We start from the raw sequence: 22,499 nt of genomic DNA on the forward strand, positions 1-22,499 counted from the left end.
TCAGTCAAAAAGGGTGGAACAATGGAACAACCCTTTATTGTATTTGCAAATAAACATAAACTGATAAACAGTTACATACGAGGGGAAATACATACAATGCTATACAAATAATAAATTGAATAAAGGGATATCTCCTTTTTCGTCTGAAGCATAAAGATACACAAACAATTTACTAGTTTATAAATGTACATTTCTATAAAGATAAGAGACAGAGAACTGATTTATTTATTTATTTATTTTTATTTTACAGGTCAAATTAATCAGCGAGTCATAAAACTTTCTGAAGTCTATGCAAAATAGCTTTAAACAGGGTTTAGTTGACATTACCTTGGCTCTTTGCAAGTGAACATTTCCAAAAGAGTTAATAATTGTATAGAGTTATTAATTTAGAGGAAGTCAGTGATAGGTCTTATGTCATAAAAATAAAATTATATATTTTTTTATTATTATTATCCTTAAATACTTTGGATCTGTGTGATCTCAGACAAAAACATTTTCAGGTCACATTTCACCCCATAATTACATAAATAAAATAAAATAATGACAATAAAGCCTATTTTTAGGACAATTTTTGAATTGACATTAATTTCCTGATAATTATACACATTTTTACATTTCACAAAGTTTTTCCACTTTTTTTTTTTTTTTTTTTTTTTTCATAATTGCCATTATTCTCAATGGTGGTTCTCATAAGATTGTCATTATTGAACTACAGTAATCTTTATTATTTTATTTAAATGAGCAGAAATTAATACATTTAAAAAAAATGGTTATTTTGATTTTGGGGTGAAATATGACCCAGATATGGCCTTGACAGGTCTTGTGAGATTCACCGCACCATTATTTGTATGTTAATAAAATGTCAACATAAAAATCTGAGAAAAATGCTATGGCCTCAAAAATTAAAGTACAACCAAAAACATTAAATATATTTTATTGTTGAAAATACATTGTCATAATATTTAATACTAACACACATAGCTCTGTAATTTATATGTTAGTAATATTAGTATTGTGATAATATATTCATCTAAGTGTATTATTATTTTACTATAGTGTTGAATCTCTCCTGAGTTAGTGCTACAATCACTTACTTTAATTGTTTTAATGTGCAACCTAATGCCCAGAAAGGCAGCCTCAAACATTTCACAAACCAATGACTAAATCAGAGTGAGAGCATAAAGGGGCTTAAAAGTTAGTCTCTAAACTAAACTTTTTAGCAGATCTGATTTCTGTGAGCTGTACAAGGGTAGCCTCTTCATAAAGCAATTGCAATGGTCCACTTTTCATGGTCTCTTGGTTCCTTTGCTGAGTTTGTCTCCAAGCTGTTGGATGAGTTCAGCAAGTTCTTCAGTGGCCTGTGACTTTTCCTCAAGGAGCTCATAGCGGAGACTGGAAATATCCTGCTTGATCTCCTTCAACTCACCTGAGACAAAATGTCATACACAAAACATGGGTTTCAAGTAATATTTGGTTGCAAAATCACAAGAAACATGAGGTTATAGCAATTTCTACACATACAGTGCATGTAGGCTATAACATTGGACAATCACAGGGATGCGTTTTAGGGCATACATCAAAGAAAAACAAATGAAGAAATGCATCTTGGTTGTCCTTATGAGTCTGGAATAGTTCACTCAAAAATTGTATTCTCTCATTATTTACTCACAATCATGCCATCCCAGATGTGTATAACTTTCTTTCTGCTTTCTTTCTGAAGCTTAAAAAAAAACACTCCAGTGGCTTAATCCAAGTCTTCTGGAGCAATCCATCCGGTTTTGGGTGAGAACAGACCAAAATATAACTCCTTTTTCACAGTATATCTTGACATCTGCAGTTTCCTTGGCGAACATTATTTCAAGCTCGATAACACTTCCTAGCACCATCTAGCGCTCAGCATATGCGTCAAGCACTAGTAATTGTAATCAAGCTTGAAATCATGATCGTGCCTAAAGATTGCAATGACAAGATGTACAATGAAAAAGGAGTTATATTTTGGTCTGTTCTCACCCAAAACTGTTTGAAACACTTCAGAAGACATGGATTAAACCAGTGGAGTCGTATGGATTACTTTTAGGCTGCCTTTATGAGCTTTTTGGAGCTTCAAAGTTTTGGTCACCATTCACTTGCATTGTATGGACCTACAGAGCTGAAATATTCTTCTAAATATCTTTGTGTTCAACAGAAGAAAGTCACACATCTGGGATGGTGTGAGGCTGAGTAAATGTTGAGAGAATTTTCATTTTTGGGTGAACTATTCCTCTAAAACCATAAAACAGGTTAATCTTACCTTCATTGATCTCATCACTTTCACTGTCAATTTGAGCCTTTAGGACATATCGCTTGATGAGACGTTTCATGAGTTTCTATGAGATCAAGAGAGTTCAAGTCAATATGAAATCAAATTTGACCCTGTTTACTTTTTTGATGCGAGTTGCTGGTCTCATTTGGCACGATGCATCTGTGCACGTTATTTTCCTGATCCAATCAAATCCCAACGGATCAAATCAAGCACCGCCTTATATTTTTTCTTATTGAAGATCCCTTTTTGCTTGGAAATACACAAGATTACAAAAGTAATATGTTGACTTTGCCTTCAATTACTATAAATTAAAGAGTTGGGGGAAAACATTTATCAGTACCTGATATCTTGTCAGGTGTTTGATGGGATTTCTAACTGTGAATCCCTCTTGTGCATGGTAAGGTTGAAACCGATGAAGCTGAAAAATAAATAAATAAAAAATATGTAAATAATTATAATTTTGTTTGTTCTTAAGTTGAAAAATGAAACAAAAACCCTTGCTTGAACTCTGACCTTAGACCGTGGATTGGCCATTCCCTTGTCTTGCTGGCTACTTTGAGTACGGATTCTGGCCTTGCACAAACTCACTAGGCATGCTTTGGTGCGTTGAGCCATGTAATAGAAGGATTTGGGGCTGGGTATTAGATTAAAGGGGGGTGGAAGAGTGCTGCCTTCATCAAAATAGGAGAGCCACAGCTTTGCACGAGCAAACTTCCATTCTACATCAGCGTCTTCCTGTTCTCACACACACACACAACCATATCCATTATGACATATGATCCAGGCACTACTCACTGATATTGCAACACTGCAAATCTGTTAACAAAGAGTATTTTTGGGAAAGAAAAGTAAACTGATCTCACCTCAATTTCCTGATATGAATGGTTAATCATGGCTATCAGCATGTTGAGCAATACCACCACCATCGTGACATTGTAGACCCCATAGAGCACATAACCAATGTTCTCAATGAACTTATGATCATACTTCAAGACCACAGAGATCACCTCAGACAAACCAAAAATGGACCAGAAGAGTGTCTTAAAACTTTCTTCAACCCTGTAATACACAGACACACACACACACACACACACACACACACACACACACACACACACACACACACACACACAATGAAAAAGAAACAATTAAAGGAATATTCCAGGTTAAAAACAAGTTAAGCTCTATCATCAGCATCTGCGATATACTGTCAATTACCACAGAAAATAATTTTGACTTGTTCTCAGTTTGTAAAAACAAACCAAAATCGCATGTATAGTAATACACATATGGAAGTCTATGGGTCATGGCATTGAGGAGGGTTTAAAAGCAGATATATGCTTCTTACATGTGTTAAAGCACTTATATCAATCCATCCACACAAAAATGTATGTTATCTGAGCTGTAAAGTTGTCCAAATAATAATTTTTGTAGTGGGATTACTGAAATTGTTATGCATTCAACATTCAAATGTTTACTGGCTTTACATGGTCATGACAGGAGTTGAAAGATTGTAAAAACATTGCATAGACAAGGTAAGTAAATTTATGACACTAGTCTCATGTTAACACATAGAGGACCCTATGTTAAGAGCGCTAGTGCTAAGTTTTAAGTCTGAAGCATTAAGTCAATGGGCATGGCCATGAAGTTTTGATATTTTCATGCTATTAAGCATGCGCTAATAGGTGCAAGTGGGTTTGGGGAAATGTGTTCTTCTCTGGTTATTGCAGCATCTGCATCTTTTATATAGTTAATTCCCTCAGACACCAGTGATATAAATAAAGACAGCATATTCATTAGAAATTGGTAGTGTAACTGGGCTGTATGCAATGAATTAAAAGAATAGAAATATGGACTAAGTTATTTTTGTGCATTAACTGTGTCCGTGATGAATGTCAGGCATATATCTATGACAGTGACATAGAAAATGTGATTCTCGTCAGGATATGGATGTACACTCCATTAAATTATAGAATATATAAGTATTATTAAGAATTTGTATCTACTGACACACAAATCATGGCTATTATTAATAGCGACTGTATTACACACTTCACGCACTTCTCTTCTACCATTCGATTTTGATTTTGAAAAATGTCATTCATTTATTGAAACATTAAAAAATTAAATCAAAATTATTTCTAAATTAAAATTAAACTTCAAAGGAAACAAAAATATAATCAAAATAATGAAGTGGTCAAAAATCATACCAAATCCAAACATTTTATCCTCAGCAAATTTCTTTCACTGGCGCCTTTTGCGGTGATTTAAAATCACTGTACGACAACAGGTGGAAAAATACCAATACAAATTACAGTATATCAAATATACTACTACTAATAATAATTGAAGAATAAACCATGATCTATAGATAGTTTAACACAATTTATTTATTTTATTTTTTCATAAAATGGCGATTGTCAGGGGCATCCTTTGATGTTCCACTATATATTTTCAGAGTTTGGACATTAACTTTATTACCACCTGCTGGTGGAACCTCTAAACTGCAAATGTTGGAACTGAATTTAGACTTAGCACTAAAACCAGACGTGGTTATGAAACGTCATTAACATACAATACACCCACAGTTTGTGCGCATTTACAACTACAAATAGTGCAAACACCCACACATGCCCACTTGCGCTGGCACGACAATTGTGCTTAGAATTAGCGCTCTGCATACGTTGCACGTAATGCTGTGCTTTGCGCACTCACAAAAATAGAGCCCTTAATGTTTAGCTCTTGTCACTATACTGGTACTTTCAAATTAGTGTTTTTTAACATTTATCCTGCGGATGAAACTGACAGACAGAGGGAAAAGTCAAAATTGTTTTCTGTTATCAAGAGCATGCCTCAAATTTTATCGACAAATTTTAAAGAAATTTTAAGGGTTGTATACAAGTTAAGCTCAATTAACAGCATATTGTGGCATAATGTTGATTTCCAAAAAAATAATTCTGGCTCGTTCCTCATTTATCAAAAATTGGTGTTAAAACATATAATGTTTAAATCTTGTTGCTATGCTTTTGAAAAGATGTGAATTTTACTGTTAATTGATTGGCCCCATTCTCTTCCACTGTAAGTTTTTCTATAAAGGAAGGATGAGTCATATATATATATATATATATATATATATATATACATACACTGGTGACCAAAAGTTTGGAATAATGTAAAGGTTTTGCTGTTTCGGGAGGAAATTGGTACTTTAATTCACCAAAGTGGCATTCAGCTGATCACAAAGTATAGTCAGGACATTACTGATGTAAAAAACAGCACCATCACTATTTGAAAAAATGTAATTTCTGATCAAATCTAGACAGGCCTCATTTCCAGCAGCCTTCACTCCAACACCTTATCCTTGAATAATCATGCTAAATTGCTAATTTGGTACTCGAAAATCACTTTCCATTATACCAAACTCTGCTGAAAGCTATTTGGTTTGCTAAATGAAGCTTACCATTGTCTTTGTGTTTGTTTTTGAGTTGCCACAGTATGCAATAGACTGGCATGTCTTAAGGTCAATATTAGGTCAAAAATGGCAAACAAGAAACAGCTTTCTCTAGAAATTCGTCAGTCAATCATTGTTTTGAGGAATGAAGGCTATACAATACTTGAAATTGCCAAAAAACTGAAGATTTCATACGAAGGTGTACACTACAGTCTTCAAAGACAAAGGACGACTGGCTCTAACAATGACAGAAAGAGATGTGGAAGGCCCAGATGTACTACTAAACAAGAGGATAAGTACATCAGAGACTCTAGTTTGAGAAATAGATGCCTCACATGTCCTCAGCTGACAGCTTCATTGAATTCTACCCACTTAACACCAGTTTCATGTACAACAGTAACGAGTAGACTCAGGGGTGCAGGCCTTATGAGAAGTATTGCAAAGAAAAAGCCACTTTTGAAACAGAAATACAAAAAGAAAAGGTTAGAGTGGGCAAAGAAACACAGACATTGGACAACAGATAACTGGAAAAGAGTGTTATGGATCTTAACCCCATGGAGCTTTTGTGGGATCAGCTAGACTGTAAGGTGCGTGAGAAGTGCCCGGCAAGACAGCCACATCTATGGCAAGTGCTACAGGAAGCGTGGGGTGAAATGTCACCTGAGTATCTGGACAAACTGACAGCTAGAATGCCAAGGATCTGCAAAGCTGTCATTGCTGCACGTGGAGGATTTTTTGATGAGAACTCTTTGAAGTAGTTTAAGAAGTTCTGAAAAAAACAAATCAAATTGTAATAGTAATTTTTCACATTATTAATGTCCTGACTATACATTGTGATCAGTTGAATGCCACTTTGGTGAATAAAAGTACCAATTTCTTTCCATAAGAGCAAAATCTGTACATTATTCCAAACTTTTGGCTGCCAGTGTGTGTGTGTGTGTGTGTGTGTGTGTGTGTGTGTGTGTATATATATATATATATATATATATATATATATATATATTTTTTTTTTTTTTTTTTTTTTGTGGTAATCAACATTATGCCACAAATTCTGTCAATTGAGCTTAACTTGCATTGAACCTGTAACATTCCTTTAACAATTAAGTCCTACATAAAAAATATTTTTATTGTAAATTTCCCAGACTTACGTGGTAAAAGCGGGGTTGTACTTGGCTCCTAAATAGTAAGAATACAAATTGAACATGCCAATCATAAAGGCAAGAAAGACCATGGTGAAGATGACCATGAATTTAAAAATATCCTTAACAGTGCGGCCGATTGATATTTGCAGGGGTCCGAAACTCTCATTGGCCGGCAGAACATAGGCAATACGAGAGAAACTCAGCACCACAGCAATAGAGTACAATCCCTCAGAGATGAGCTGAGGATCAGAGGGAAGCCACCTGTTCCTGGCTGAAAGACAGAAATCAGTAAATGTTTGGTATCACCACTTGATGGCAGCATTTTGTTTAAACTCGGAGGACAACAGAAAAGCATGTGCTACATTTATTAGCATGTGACTGTGAAAAGAAACAGACACACATTCTTGAATTTACTGATAAAATGGAAGAAAACACAAACATCTCAATACATTTTTGGTCTTAAATAGAGCATGACAGCACGCAACCTACCATAAGTGAAGTAGGCTACATCTGCTGGTAATGAGGCATTGCTCAGGTCTGCACTGGTCAAATGCAAGTCCACATACAGCTGTGCACGAGAAGCTCGAAGAAAAGCCATGAGCCGTGCAGTGAAGGATGCTACAAAGATCGACAGCATGCCGAAGTCTAAAACGTTCCACAAATGCATTATGTACTCACGCAGCCCGTCAGCCCAAACTTCCTTACACTCCGACCAGATCATTCCTGATCAGAAGAATCAAAGCAAAGAATTAAGGGTATTTCATCATAACTATGTGTATATGTTTCTTTTTGGTGGTGTTTTGATGCAAACATTGAGTGAAATTAATCTTAAAGGGATAGTTCACCCAAAAATAAAAATTCTGTCATCATTTACTCACCCTCATGTTGTTCAAAAAAGGTATGACTTTTTTTCTTTCTCACGGTATACGAAACTAGATGTCAGACATAATGTTAGTCTCAGTTACCATTCACTTCCATTGCATCTTTTTTCGATACAACAAAAGTGAATGGTGACTGAGGCTCGCAGTATGCCTGACATCTATTTTTGTTTTATATAGGTTTGAAACAACATGAAGGTGAGTAAAAAATGACAAAAAATTGCTTTAGAGGACATTTCAAGATCACAACTCAAATTATGAACTACATCCAACAACTTTCTGTTGATCAGGCATGACTGAAGACTGATACTCACCAAGTACCCATTTCATGATTAACATCTCTGTCCAAGAGAACTGAGTGGTTTTGATGCGAAAGATCTGACGTGGATGATCAGTGATGGTTTCGTTAGGAAGGGTTTTGACTCCTGCAAATCGGTCCGAAGCATTGAGAACCAGAAGCCCCAAGAAGAGGGTGAATGAGACAGCATGAGCTACAAATTTCATAAAGGGACTGCGGAGAACCTGTCCCACCTGGTGAAAAGATAAATAACAAAGGCACATAATATCCAAAATATCAATAAAAACAATCTTTTTACAGAATATACACTTTTTTACATTGTTTATCACAACCTCTCCAAGTTAGCCAGATTGATTTGCACCAAAAACAGCCTAGTCTCATGAAATTTACATGAGCATTGCAAAGTTTTTTCAAAACTGAAATTGTATGCTTCATTACATGTTTGGCTGCTGTTTTCAAGTGAAATGTCCAGCAGGGGGCACCAAAAGCTAGCGAAATGAGGTTGTAATCAGATGAGGTTTTTAAGGTGAATTTTAGATGGATGTTTTAATAAGTAAAGCATACCTCCCTAACCTAAAACGTTACCCTAAACCTATCCAATAGTGTCCGGAAAGATAAATGAGAGTTTAACAAAACAAACATCTTTACCCTTAACCAACACCTAACCCTAACCGATAGTGTTTTAAAATGCAAATAAAAAAGAAAATAAAAAAGAAAAGACACATTAACTAAAGCAACCATGTCATTTTGTGTCGCTTCTATGCCACTTTCAGTTTTGTGAGTCTTTGGCTGGTTTCGAACCACGGTCATCATGCTCAAAGTCCAACTCAATGTCCAATCAGGTAAGCTACCAAGCAAGCTAAAGACATACGAATAAGTGTGAATATGTAGATGGGTCTATAATACAAGTGTTAAAATGTTTCATTTTTCAAATCATGCGTAAAAGTAAAAGTGTTTTGATATCATAACATAGTATAGGGTGAGTAATGGAGTGAAAAATACATTTTTATAAAATTAAAATCAGCAACTGTACTTGTGATTTGTGTGACAATGATTAAATCACACAGTTGTTGTAGCACCTCTAGTGTCCATTTCACCAGGAAACTGCAGCAAAACCTGGAGAGCGGCACATACAAGTCAGTTTGCAAAAATGTATATAGAGTAATGTTCATTCTATTAGACCAGGTTGACCAAAAACCGTTTATGTAATTTAAATAAATAACACACACATATATATATACAGTATATATATATATATATATATATATATATATATATATATATATATATATATATATGTATGTATGTATGTTTGTGACCCTTTTAGAACAGATCCTGATCCATCCATTGTTGGGTGTAGCCCACCACTTGAGAACCACTCATCTACACTGTAAAGGCCGAAACATACTTTTCACAAGTGCGTGAATGCAGAGGTTTCTAGCTGCGCAAGCTTGATTTCATGAGTTGTTGAGTTCCAGACTGTGTTGCATTCTCAACGTTGGCATAAAGGTTGCTGTAGGGGACATTAGTCTGCTTCTACGTTTAGTTTTCTCTTTCAAGTCAACTATTGTCATGGCAGAGCAACAGACTGAAGAGAATATTGTTGAGCAAGTAATATAGTCAGTATAGTCAATTTATAGCAACTTACCTGAATAATAACACATCCAATTAAATGGCACAGACTTTTGATGGCAATTCTATCACCCCCTTGTGTACTGAGGTTTGTACCGCCACAGTAACACAAGAACACATGTTAATATGTTCAATCTGCACAGCTCATTGGCAATTTGTTGGCCAAGTGCTCGCATCTGCACACGCGCATTCGTGTAAAGGATATTTATGCTCTAATCTTTCTCCTGCAATGTTGTACGGTGGATAAAAAGGTAGGCCTGCCCATTGTTTTCAGATGAATTGATACTGGACAATAATGATCTACCTTGCTGCAGGGCATAATCCAGTATGCAATGGCAAGAAATGGCAGACCGACCATCACTCCCAGTACTGTCCAACATTTCACGCCTATAGACTGTTGCCTGAGGCCTGATAGATTCTCATACCACAGCGTCAGTAACTGCTGCTGGCAGTTAGGGTGGGCCACAAACTGCACAGAAATGATTAAATTAGACATTGTCTTGTAAGCACTTGGGAAATTATTTTGCTTTTGGTTATAAATCATAGTTTAGATATACAGAGTACATTACTTAGTACCTTTTTGACTTCATATTTAATGGCCAGTTTGACCCGGCTGAGGCAGGGCCTGTGGTGTTCGCTTGGGGGGTTCTGATCCACATCTCCATTTAGAATGGCCTCCACTTCCTCTGTGTTTCTGCAGAGATCCAATACTCCAACCACAAAGTCCTTACACTGCATTGAGAGCTTCCTGTAGTCATTCTGAAACAAAACAGAGAAACAGTATTACTGGATTACTCACTCCAACAGAGACCCAAACAGCAAATGACAGGGGCACACTCAGCTATGAAAGACATTGATGTGCAGAAGTCCTGAAACAAAAATCCCAAGTAACACCTCTAAATGGAAGTCTAATTGATGTTTGCATCTGATCTTCTCAAACAGAAATGTACCTAATGGAGGGCACCCAAGAGAAGCCTGCCTCAGTAATTATAGCATCGCATTGTTTTATGAGATCAAACATTTTATGTCGAATTCCAGACCCAGAATCGTTGACACGGCATTACAACTGTCGAAAGTGATAGTCTGTGGAGAAAAATGATGATGAGAGAATAATAACAGGATGATTACAGGAAGCTCTCAATGGAGCATTTTAAATTAATAGCTCACTAAGCACAATAAGGGGAAAAGCTGTCTGGATTGGAGAAGTCGTGATTAGATATTTCCCAGGAGTGACTTTCAGTGAAGAACTTCTCCCCAAAATATTTAAATATAAAACAACACACATCGCTGAAGCGCACAGAGTTCTCTAGAGAAATTTTTTTTTTAGAAAAATTCTGTGTATAGAGATTCTATGAACCAGAAACTGTCACTGAAAAGCCTCTAATTTATAATAAGGGGTTCTCTCAAGGGTGGGAAATTGGTTTTCGTGTGAAATATTTTGCTTGTCTGTGAGCTCAAATGAGCGAAGACTTTTCTCTCATAAAGACACAGCCCAGTACAGGGTCATGAACACTCATCATGATTGGACTTCTCTTAGATTAACTGAGAAGCTGTTTTAATTATTATTATTATTATTATTATTATTATTATTTTTATTAAAATGTGCTTTGAAATATCATGAGAGTACTTTACGAGTTTGTATTATCCACAAATTACTTAATGATTCATAAAAATGCCTTTGCCAGGAATGCAGTAAGATCTTGTTTTAAAGAGATAGTTTACGCAAAAATTAAAATTCTATCACTTATCACCCTTTGTTTTTCTATCTTCCGTGGAACACAAAAGGAGACGTTAGGCAGAATATCAGCCTCTGTCACGCTTCACTTTCACAACATCTTCTTTCCAAACAATAAAAATTAATGGTGACTGAGGCTAACATTCTGCCTGATATCTCCACTGGTATTCCACAGAAAAAAAAGAAAGTCATATGGGTTTCAAACAATTAGGGTGAATAAGTGTTGACTAAATTTAGATTTCTGGGTGAACTTTCCCTTTAATTCTTTGAACCCAGAGCTGCTGCCCCAGGGCCCACATGAGCTTTCAAAATGAGGATCCCCAGGGGGCTTCAAGGCATGTTAGGGGGTCGGTAGAAAATTTCAAAGAAAAACATGTAAAAAAAAAAAAGAAAAAACATAAAAAGTAAAAAACAAAAACAAAATGTATCCCCTTTTCTTATTATTTCTATCTCCCCTCTGCTTCTGAGACCGTCAATCCATGCATCTTATCACGTGGCTCGCTGTGCATTACACCGCAGTGTCTCACAACATGTGGAGGCTCATGCTAAACTCCACGATCCACGCACAACATACCATGTGCCCCATTGAGAGCGAGAACCACTTAATCGCGACCATGGAGAGGTTACCCCATGTGACTCTACCCTCCCTAGCAACCGGGCCAATTTGTTTGCTTAGGAGACCTGGCTGGAGTCACTCAGCACATCCTGGATTCAAACTCGCGACTCCAGGGGTGGTAGTCAGCGTCAATACTCACTGAGCTACCCAGGCCCCCCATAAAAAGTTAACATTTACCAACATTTGACATTACTGTTTCATTATACTTGTGATTATTCACAATTATTTTATTCTATTGACAGCTATATATTCTCCTTACCACTGTGCCACCTTTAGCTTGCTCACTGAGAGATAAAAGGCACTATTCTCTTTGAAACAATATTTATTCTGATTATTTACTGTGTATTGTGTTTTTCTTTAGGTTTGTACATCTAACAGTATTCTAATAGTGGGTATTCATCTGAAGGAAATATTTTCCAGAAAATATTTTAAATATTAATTTACCCCAAATTTAAAATGTTCTCATCATTAACTCACCCTCATGCCATCCCAGATGTGTATGACTTTTTTTTTCTTCTGCAGAACACAAACAAATTTTTTTAGAAGAATATTTCAGCTCTGTTGGTCCACTCAATGCAAGTTAATGGTGGCAAGCACTTTGAAGCTCCAAAAATATGAAAGAAGCTCCATACGACTCTAGTGGTTTAATCCATGTCTTCAGAAGCGATCTAACTGGTTTTGGGTGAGAACAGACCAAAAATGTAACTCCTCCATCATACACATCTGGGATGGCATGAGAGTGAGTAAATGATGAGAGAATTTTCATTTTTTGGATGAACTATTCCTTAAAAAGTTTGATTTGACTTTAGGGCAATGACAGTATAGATCTGTATGTATGAAAACCTTTATATTTTAGGAAGGGGGTCTCACACAAGGGGATCATAATATTTGGGGGTTCTTGACAGTGAAAAGTTTGAAACTCTACTTCATGGCCTAGCAAAACAATTTAGGTGAATTTAAATTGGAATGTGTTTCTGTGCATCTCCTTACCTTAAATTCAGTCTCAATGTTGGCTAGTTGTGTTAACTCATTGCTGAGATCCAGAGCTGTGAGTACAGGGTCCTCGCTGGAGAGTGACAGGTAGGCAGCGCTGGCGAGCCCTTTGTAGGCATTCATCCTTGATCTTGAGTGGCTGAAAGAATCCTGCTTCTGTTTCTCAGCACACTCACCACACTTGCAGAAGTAGTCATGTGGTTTCTCGATGCGAGCCCCCTTAAGTAGTAGAATATGCACAATTTCGTATTCTTTGCAGTGGGCTGCCAGAATCATAGGCGTGATGTCCTGTGAGAAGCGAGTTCCATCCTCATCGTATGCATAGAAGTCATCATCACGTAGCTCTTGCTCTAGGGGACTCAGTGTAAGACGCAGTCCACCCTCGAATGCCGGGTGGGACAGGATGGCCTCCACTATCCGCATGTAGCCCTTGCTGATGGCCAAAAGCAGGGCATCACCCACTCGTGCCAGCCCCTCCTTCTGCAGCAACAGTTCTGTGACCTCCAAGTGTTCGTTCCCTACAGCAAGCTGCAATGCGTTCTGACCCATGTAGTCCACACAGTTCACATTCAAAGTCTTGGACTCCTCGAGCATCTTACGGACAACTGGGATATTTCCATACTCTGCAGCATCCAGGAAGCGCTCCTCCTCAGGGGTAAGGCTGGTGCCTCTCTCGCTGAACATGTACGCTGGCCCGCGGACGGCCTGCCTGCGGCATTTCTCTCTAAGGGTGGTGTGTCTACGCTGCATGGCCTCAAACCTGAATTACAAAAAAAAAATAAAAAATATGTGGAAAACTGAAAAGACAAGCATTGCTTTTTCACAGCATTTACCCCGCTAAGACCATGCTGTTGAGAACCTTCACCGGCTGAGTTTTTGATGCACCAATGTAGCATAAACCATGCTGGACCAGCATGGAAATTCATTCTGGTTTAAGCTGACCTGCAGGGTAGACCAGACTACAATAGGCCTAGTTGGACAAGCAAAGGCTGGAAGAAATTTGTCCAGGACATCCATTCATCTAAAACAACATTGGTTTAGGTATATACAGCAGACTGCTTTACAGTACAGTATAATATTGCACCTGTGGTCAATGAGATCAATGCAGATGGACTTTTAATAGAGCTTCCTGTCATGACAGGAAAATACCACCACCTCTGATACAGATGTTCTTAATGTAATTTTATGTATGTGATCTTCACCTTAGGACTTAATTAACTGACTTTATTGAATTAACCGGGGGTACTTTGTAGTGTCATTTTCCCTTGAACTTTAAATTCAAAGATGCAGAACTACACAAGTTATTTCAAACACAAACCAGGTACACAAGGATGAAATCTAATTCGCTTTGATTTTGCAAGAGCCTCAGTGCAAATAACACTGTGAAAACTGTGGATGTCACTTAGAATAAAATATAATTTTTTTTCCTCGCCTTGCAACACAAGATATCAAACATGATATACAGTAGGCCCTACTCTGATAGTGTACCAATGGCATTCTGCTCCACCTCTTGAGTTTAGGAACGATACTATTTTGTTTAACAAAAATGTCCCAATCCTGAATCAGTCATTAATTTCAGTCTTGCTGTTTTACTCAATTGCACTTAAATCTATGTCTCTGCATTACTCTTTTAAGTCTATGGAAAGGGGGTCTCGTGGCACCGTGCGGGGATCAGAGGTGTGGGCAGCGAGCTCTGCGCACTTTGCTAGTTTTGACACTTTTGGTGATGTGGACCGGTGGGATACGGTACACTCTGTTCCGTGGCTGTTCTAGGGGGACAATGTGTCGGGGAGTTTGGGATCCTCAGGCTCTGGAGGCATTGGGGGACGCTTGCATGCTCGGCTGATGCCCCAGGACAGGCTGTGGGCCGGGGGGTCAGTTTGGTCAGAGGGATGCTGGGCATGTCAGCGGTGCAGGCTGGGGTCGTTGCTGGCTTGGAGGATCTTGCTGTGGTGCGTCAATTGATTGCTGCCATGGGGGCGGGGTTCTCTGGGGTGGTTGCAGGAGTGGGGGGTGTCGAGGGGCAGATCGATTGTCTGGGGTCATCGGAGGGGGAGTTGTCTGCTGGTCTGCTGGTGGCCGGGGTGGATTTGGGGCATGTCTGGGAGGGGTTGGAGGACATGGAGGGCCATGGCCGGCGGGGTGGCGTCCATGTTGTCGGTGCTCCTGGGGCCGAGGAGGGTTGGGATGTGGTGGGGTTCCTGGATGAGCTCATTCCGGGTCTGCTCGGCACGGCGGGCCATGGGCTGGGGGTTGAGCGAGCTCGCAGGGTTCCGGCACGGGGATCCACGGAGGGGGACAGGCCCCGATTGATTCTGGCCGGGTTTCTGGGATCATCCGGTGGGGATCCTGTGTTGGGTTGGGTCGGGGAGTGAAGGAGGGCTTTCTTGAGGGGGCCACAGCATTTTCTTGTTCCCGGACTTTGCCGGTTCAGCGGGAGGGGGACATGGTTGATTCGGGGAGTGCGGGAGACTTTTGCATCGGCGGAGAGTCACTTTTGCGCTGGTGTTCCCGGCCGGGTTGGGAGTGGATGCTGGGGAGGGCCGTGGGATGTTCACATACCCACAGCGGGCAATGTCCTTCGTGGGGTCGGTGGAGTGGGTGAGTTGTTTTGTGGTGCTCTCATTGCGGCCGAGTGGACCGGCTTGCTGAACATTCACTTGACTGTTTGGGGGGTCTGCGCGCTCTTTTTGTGCTGGTTCTGCCTAGTGACCGGAGTTTATTTTGCGGAGTGGCACACCTTCGGGACGGTTTTGTGGATGGATCTGCACGCTCTTTGGGTTTGTTCCGCCTACTGGCTGGAGTTTGTTTTGTGGATTGTCTTTTGCTGTGTGGTTCTGTCTCTCAGAATTTGTGTGGAGGTAACAGACTTGAGCGGTCCGTCGGCGAAGTTGTCAGGGGGGTCCTCGTGGGCATGCATGGACTGTTTGTGTTTGGAGGGGTGGACGCCAGTTGGCTTTGTCATGTGCGGGGTTGGTGCGCGTGTTTTTTCTTTTTTCTATTTGTTTTGTTCCGGGGGATGTTCGGGTTTTGGTGGTTGCGGCGATGTTGGAATGTGGTCTTGTTTTTGGCACACGATCTGTTTTTTATTGTGTGTCGGGATGTCAGTGTTGGTGTAGGTGGGTTTTCTCTCTCTGCGTGGAGTGTGGATGGGTTGGGGCACCCCATGGGGGGAGGGAGGGTTGTTTCTCTTCTTGAGCGTCGGAGGTGTGGTGTTTCTTCAGGGGGCACACCTTTCTACGTAGGAGATGGAGGAAAAGGGAGTGGTGATTGCTGCTTTTGGAGGGGGTCGTGGGGCATTGGTGTGTTGCTCCCTGCTGGTTCGGAGTCTGGGGGGTGGAGCTTCGGCTTCTCTCAGGAGATTGTAGGAGGGGGATTTGGACTTGTTGTTGGGGGAGGGAGTGTGGGCTGGGATTCTGGAGGGCATCGGGTCTGTGTCTGGAGATGCAGGGGTGTGCCTTGTGCAATTTGAGGCTTTGTATCGATTCTGTTGGGCCCCCTCTGGATTGTATGGGCTTGGTCTTGGGGACGCACCCACTGCTGCTGGTGCCGGTCGGAGGATGGGGACATGGCCCATATTTTTTGGTGGTGTGTTGGGATCCAGGAATTTTAGTTGAGTGTTGGGAGTTTTGTGTGTGACGTATTGGACACTCGGTTTTCGTTTTGCCCCAGGCTCTGTGTTTTGGGCGATGGGGTGGTCATTAATATAGAGGATAGATATATAAAAAGTTGGGTCCTAGCTGAAGTTATGATCGGCAGACGGATCATTCTTGGGGCGCCTCGTTTCGGGAGTGGTGCGCGGAGATCTCTTAACTGTTGATTTTTCGTACCATCTTTGTTCTTTTCCCTTTCTTTTTGTGTTTCCCTCATTGTTTTCATTACTAGTGCTCATGTTACACATGTTGGTTATGGATATTTGAACATGCATATTTTGGTTGCATTTGTGAACTATGTTTAGCCTACATTAAGTTTTTACATAATCAGAAAGCTTTTTGAGTGCAATGTGGACAACAAATTTTAAGTTTTCAATGTCTATAGCTGTTTTAAAACTGAACAGAGGTTAAAATAAACAGAATGAATAATTTATGTTTCAATAAGGCCTGAGAGAGGTGAGTCAATCTAATAACTGTAATGCTATTCACCCATAGTGCTTATTCACGCTAGCGCCATCTTTGATTTTTAATGGGAATGACACTGAGGCTGTGAGGGATAGACTTACATTCTCTTCAGTGGCACGAACGGTATAAAGCTGTATAAAGCTCCTTGATCACATCTGATTTTCCACAACTCATATTGTCTGGAGTTCTTTGTATACTGAATGTTCTTAGAAAGATATTTTATCAATGTGTTGTCCTCGGAACGATCCAAAAACACTGCAGTTCAGCCCATTGAAGAGATGGTAAGTCTATCCCTCACAGCTTTGTTGTCATTCCCATTAAAAATCAAATATGGCGCTAGCGTGAATAAGGTCGATAGGCTACCGAAAATCACAAGGACAATAAGAATCTTTGTTCTTGGTTTTTCTCAAAAAAATGTATAAAATGGATAACACATGGCCTTTGAACGTGAAACAGATCCCAACTGAACAAAAACTCAATTCAATAATAACTAAAACGACATTATCTATGTACATTTTTTTAGTCAATCAAAACTTTTCTGCTCTTCCTATTTTAGATCAAAATACAATTTTACATCAATTTACAAAGTTACAACTGATGGCAGAGCAGCAGATTATGTCTTATTTGATGTTGAATACTTACGAATAGTGTGAGATGCTTTCATGGGGATGCCAGTGATGGTGCACCTGATCCTCGAGGTCATCATCACTGTCGAATAACCTGTGCGCGTGAAGTCCAAACTCCTCGGCGTGCTCTACCTGTTTAGACACCTCATCTTCATGAAGATCTAGTAACTCTGGTTTGGTTGAGTCGTTTTGCCGGTCCGAGTAGCCTCGACTCTCTAGCAGAGTGCCAGAAAGAGTCATACACCTGCTTAACGGTCGGTCAAGGCGAGAGAAGGTGTTTCTGTCACTGTAGGTGAACGCATCAGAGGGGTGAGTTTCGGAAGCGCCTCCCGCAGGTTTGCGCCGCATTCGGCCGGTCTCCGTTGAGGCGACAGCAGCATCACCCGTTGACAGCGCGAGTGGGATGGTGCAAAGTGCGGCGTGGGATATGATAAACTGCTCCTTTGCGAGCATTTCGCTATGGTCTTTCTCATTCAGCATTTTAAAAGAAAGAGCCCCGGTCCACAGGAGTCATACAACAAGTCTTGTTGTGCAACAAGTGTGACATTCAGAAAGTAAGACATGCACCTTTTCTCCTCTGTCTCTCTCCCTCCCCCTCTTCTTCATATTATCATCCGCCCACCACAAGTTCTTGGACGCAATGTTATCATCAAAGTACTGTTTAGCTGTCTGTCAGCCTGTACACAGTCCACTTGCAGATCAACAAAGACGTCAAAATTGGTCTTTAAGGGGATCTCTCTCTCTCTCTCTCTCTCTCTCTCTCTCTCTCTCTCTCTCTCTCTCTCGCTCTCTCTCTCTCTCTCTCTCTCTCTCTCTCTCTCTATGTATATAGGGGAGAGTGGGGGTACGGTAGTCACATACATAGGCTAGGTAAGAAAACAAAAAAGTAATAAAATATTTATTTGTTTTATTGTATCAATTCATATTTTTGATTTCAAACATCATGATGAACAAAAAATATTTAATCTTAAATATAGTTTAATAATATTTAATAAAATATTGAATATAATAAAGCATTATTTAATATTTATAAAAAAAATTAAATAAATATTTGTAATTATTTATTTAATTCTATCTTTCAAACAAACATTTTTGTAATAAAGCTCTTGGAAAAACAAGGGGATACATTAAATCTAAACTGGAAGGTGTTTTGTGAAGGCATATATTTTCCATGTTCTGTGGACAAGGGTGTTTTTCATAAATGTCAGGTTGGGGTAATTCTTTAATAACAATTTCTTTGTTCTGTTTACATTTTGCAGAAAATAATTAAATAGGTTATTTACAATTTGTTTATAGTTTAAATGCAGATGTGTTGTGGATTGAGTCTTTCTGCTTTATCTATAACAGCATCAATAAACAGGAGGTTTTTATTGTGATCATAACATGTGTTCAGTGAACTGTATCTTTTTCTTGGGCAATAAAGGTCATATTCGATAGCTTGTGTGTATATACAGAAATTGACTTTCATAAATAATCCCACCCTGAGAAATATTCACTGGAGTAAAAAAAGTAGGTCTCCCCTATTTTTTCGATTACAATGCAATCTCAGAATGTGAATAAATTTCAGTTTATTATTTGTCCTAATATTTGTGAGGTCAAAGCTATTACATTTGAATGTCAACTCCAATCTGCAGGTCATTTCAGATTTGAAACTTTTCCATGATACATGCAGAGCAGCTGCTGTGTTGACTGCAGTAGATCACCTGTTGAGGTGCTTTGATGCTGATCAAAGGCTTATGGCTGGAGGTCTTTCACTGAGGTCTGGCCCATCTCATCTCATATGACTCAGTCGCAAACTTAAGTGATGTTAGAGTTCAGAATTCAAAGGTAAAGATGCACTGCTTCCCAGAATTTTTCTGTCTGTTATCCATTCCCTTATTCTCAAAAAGGACAGTAAACCCCCTAAAATAAACAAACAAACAAACAAACCAAAAAATAAATAAATAATAATAATCATGTACAACACAATGTGCTAAGGATGGTATTTTTAAATAAATACCATATTACATACTGTCAAATCATACGTTAACAACAAATAATCTCAAAATGCAGGCAAACCTGATCGATAGTCTGAATCGAATGGCTCAGTTTGTCAATGACAGGTATTATATGCAGTACTGAGACAGTATCTCGAGGAGATGTCCCTGCCTTTGGGGAAACAGAGGTGTCAATCAGGACAGAGAATTTGCAGAAGAATGTCATGCAACTGATGTTGGGATAAGAGTGTGTGTGAGATGAGGTGAATCAAGATTATTTTCGCATGTTTACCAAAGAGAAAGTGGAGTCTTTCCAGTTGTGCAGTTCTGTGAATAAATGACATGCAGCCAGAACGAAAAGAGAGAGTGTGTGTTTTAGAACTACCATTATGTCTCTCACGGAAAGCAGGTGATGCAGCTGTAATCCTGTCGCTGATAGATGTCTGCACCTCACACACATAACTGGATTTACACAGAGTCAAATCAGACATAACTGAAAAAGATGAAAAATGTTTTTAGGTCTGAAATAAATGGTTACTGATACGTTCAGCTGTTTGCAGCCATGCAAAATCTATAATTCTTTTGGGCCATAAATATTTTATCATTGCAATCAGGAGACAGTGAGCACGAGTGACTGTTAATTAAAAGAGACACATCTGCACAAATGAAAACATTGCACACTCCACTCTCATTATGTCTATAATGCCTATTAAGTTGTCTATCAGTGTCTTTTTTGTTTAAAGTTTCTCCTATATTTAAAACAGTATTTAAAATTTGAAGTTTGTAATAAAGCTAATTGGATGTCTTATAGTTAACATGACAGGTCTGTCAACAAGGTTGCTCTAATAATGTTGTCCAAAGAGACAGGGATTACCGATGCAGCCATCACCCAAGTGACATGATAATCCTTTCAGAGAAGAAAGAGAGTAAGCACACGTTCTTCCAAAAAAGTGTGGAGAAAACAATTCAGGTCACTTTATGAACAATCTGTAACACTATTACTTTTCTTCTCTAGCCACTGTTGCACATGAAAAAAATTAGATGTGTGTGTGTATATATATATATATATGTGTGTGTGTGTGTGTGTGTGTGTGTGTGTGTGTGTGTTTCACTGCTGTTCAAATGCACTTTGGATCGCATAATTTATATATATAAATGTTTTCCATATGTTTTCCATCTGAAAGGACTAAATATTCAATGAAACAAATGACAATAAAATGCAAAGTAATCTCTTCAGTAATCAAAATACTTTTTAAATGTAACTGTATTTTAATTACCAATGATTTAATTTGTAACTGTAGTGGAATACAGATACTTATATTTTGTATTTTAAATACGTAATCCCATAACATGTATTCCGTTACTCCCCAACACTGTACATATATTGTGTATATATTATATAAAATTTATATGCACACCAATCAGCCACAACATTAAAACCACCTGCCTAATATTGTGTAGGTACTCCTCGTGCCACCAAAACAGTGCCAACCCGCATCTTAGAATGGCATTCTGAGATGATATTCTTCTCATCACAATTGTACAGAGCGGTTATCTGAGTTACTGTAGGCTTTGTCAGTTCGAACCAGTCTGGCCATTCTCTGCTGACCTCTCTCTCTTTGTTTTTGGCTCCATTTGGAGTAAACCCTAGAGACTTTTGTGTGTGAAAATCCAAGGAGATCAGTAGTTACAGAAATACTCAAACCAGCCCATCTGGCACCAACAATCATGCCACGTGCCAAATCACTGAGATCAAATTTTTTTCCCATTCTGATGGTTGATGTGAACATTAATTGAAGCTCCTGAACCGTATCTTCTTAATTTTATGCACTGCACTGCTGCCACACGATTGGCTGATTAGAAAATCGCATGGGTGATTGTTGGTGCCAGATGGGCTGGTTTGAGTATTTCTGTAACCGCTGATCTCCTGGGATTTTCACACAAAAGAGTCTCTAGGGTTTACTCCAAATGGTGCCAAAAACAAAAAACATCCAGTGAGGGGCAGTTCTGCGGATGGAAACGCCTTGTTGATGAGAGAGGTTAACAGAGAATGGCCAAACTGGTTCGAACTGACAAATTCTACAGTAACTCAGATAACAGCTCCGTACAATTGTGGTGAGAAGAATAACATCTCAGAATGCCATTCTGGGATGCGGGTTGGCGCTGTTTTGGCAGGGGGTTTTAATGTTGTGGCTGATCGGTATATATATATATATATATATATATATATATATATATATATATATATATATACAGTTGTGCTCAAAAGTGTGCATACCCTGGCAGAAATTGTGAAATTTTGGCATTGATATTGAAAATATGACTGATCATGCAAAAAAACTTTATTTAGTCTTTTATTTAAGGATAGTGATCATATGAAGCCATTTATCATCACATAGTTGTTTGGCTCATTTTTAAATCATAATGATAGAAATCACCCAAATGGCCCTGATCAAAAGTTTACATACCCTTGAATGTTTGGCGTTGTTACAGACACACAAGGTGACACACACAGGTTTAAATGGCAATTAAAGGTTAATTTCCCACACCTGTGCCTTTTTAAATTGCAATTAGTGCCTGTGTATAAATAGTCAATGAGTTTGTTAGCTCTCACGTGGATGCACTGAGCACGATAGATACTGAGCCATGGGGAACAGAAAAGAACTGTCAAAAGACCTGCGTAACAAGGTAATGGAACTTCATAAAGATGGAAAAGGATATAAAAATATATT

General features: G+C 38.9%; 1 protein-coding gene across 1 annotated transcript; it reads right to left on the reverse strand.

Moving 5' to 3' along the window:
• Positions 1–1,072: 1,072 nt before the first annotated feature.
• LOC127433012 (short transient receptor potential channel 7-like) lies at positions 1,073–19,628 on the reverse strand. Its single transcript, XM_051684616.1, has 12 exons — positions 19,495–19,628; positions 13,045–13,807; positions 10,280–10,462; positions 10,008–10,172; positions 8,088–8,304; positions 7,385–7,618; positions 6,902–7,166; positions 3,166–3,361; positions 2,816–3,037; positions 2,643–2,720; positions 2,291–2,366; positions 1,073–1,426 (listed from the first exon to the last, which is right to left on the reverse strand). Exons 2-12 carry the CDS (start codon positions 13,795–13,797, stop codon positions 1,287–1,289), a joined length of 2,529 nt encoding a protein of 842 aa, XP_051540576.1. The 5' UTR covers positions 13,798–13,807; positions 19,495–19,628; the 3' UTR covers positions 1,073–1,286.
• Positions 19,629–22,499: the final 2,871 nt, after the last annotated feature.

This window comes from Myxocyprinus asiaticus, chromosome 42, assembly GCF_019703515.2.
Source record: "Myxocyprinus asiaticus isolate MX2 ecotype Aquarium Trade chromosome 42, UBuf_Myxa_2, whole genome shotgun sequence".
Taxonomy (NCBI): domain Eukaryota; kingdom Metazoa; phylum Chordata; class Actinopteri; order Cypriniformes; family Catostomidae; genus Myxocyprinus; species Myxocyprinus asiaticus.

What these genes read in the sequence shown, in the direction of transcription:
- LOC127433012 (XM_051684616.1), bottom strand. Translation starts at nt 13,797, where the DNA reads ATGCAGCGTAGACACACCACCCTTAGAGAGAAATGCCGCAGGCAGGCC. An exon ending in ACATTGAGACTGAATTTAAG is followed by an intron (nt 10,463 to 13,044) that starts GTAAGGAGATGC and finishes GTTTTGTTTCAG; the next exon opens with AATGACTACAGGAAGCTCTC. An exon ending in AAGTGATGAGATCAATGAAG is followed by an intron (nt 1,427 to 2,290) that starts GTAAGATTAACC and finishes ATTTTGTCTCAG; the next exon opens with GTGAGTTGAAGGAGATCAAG.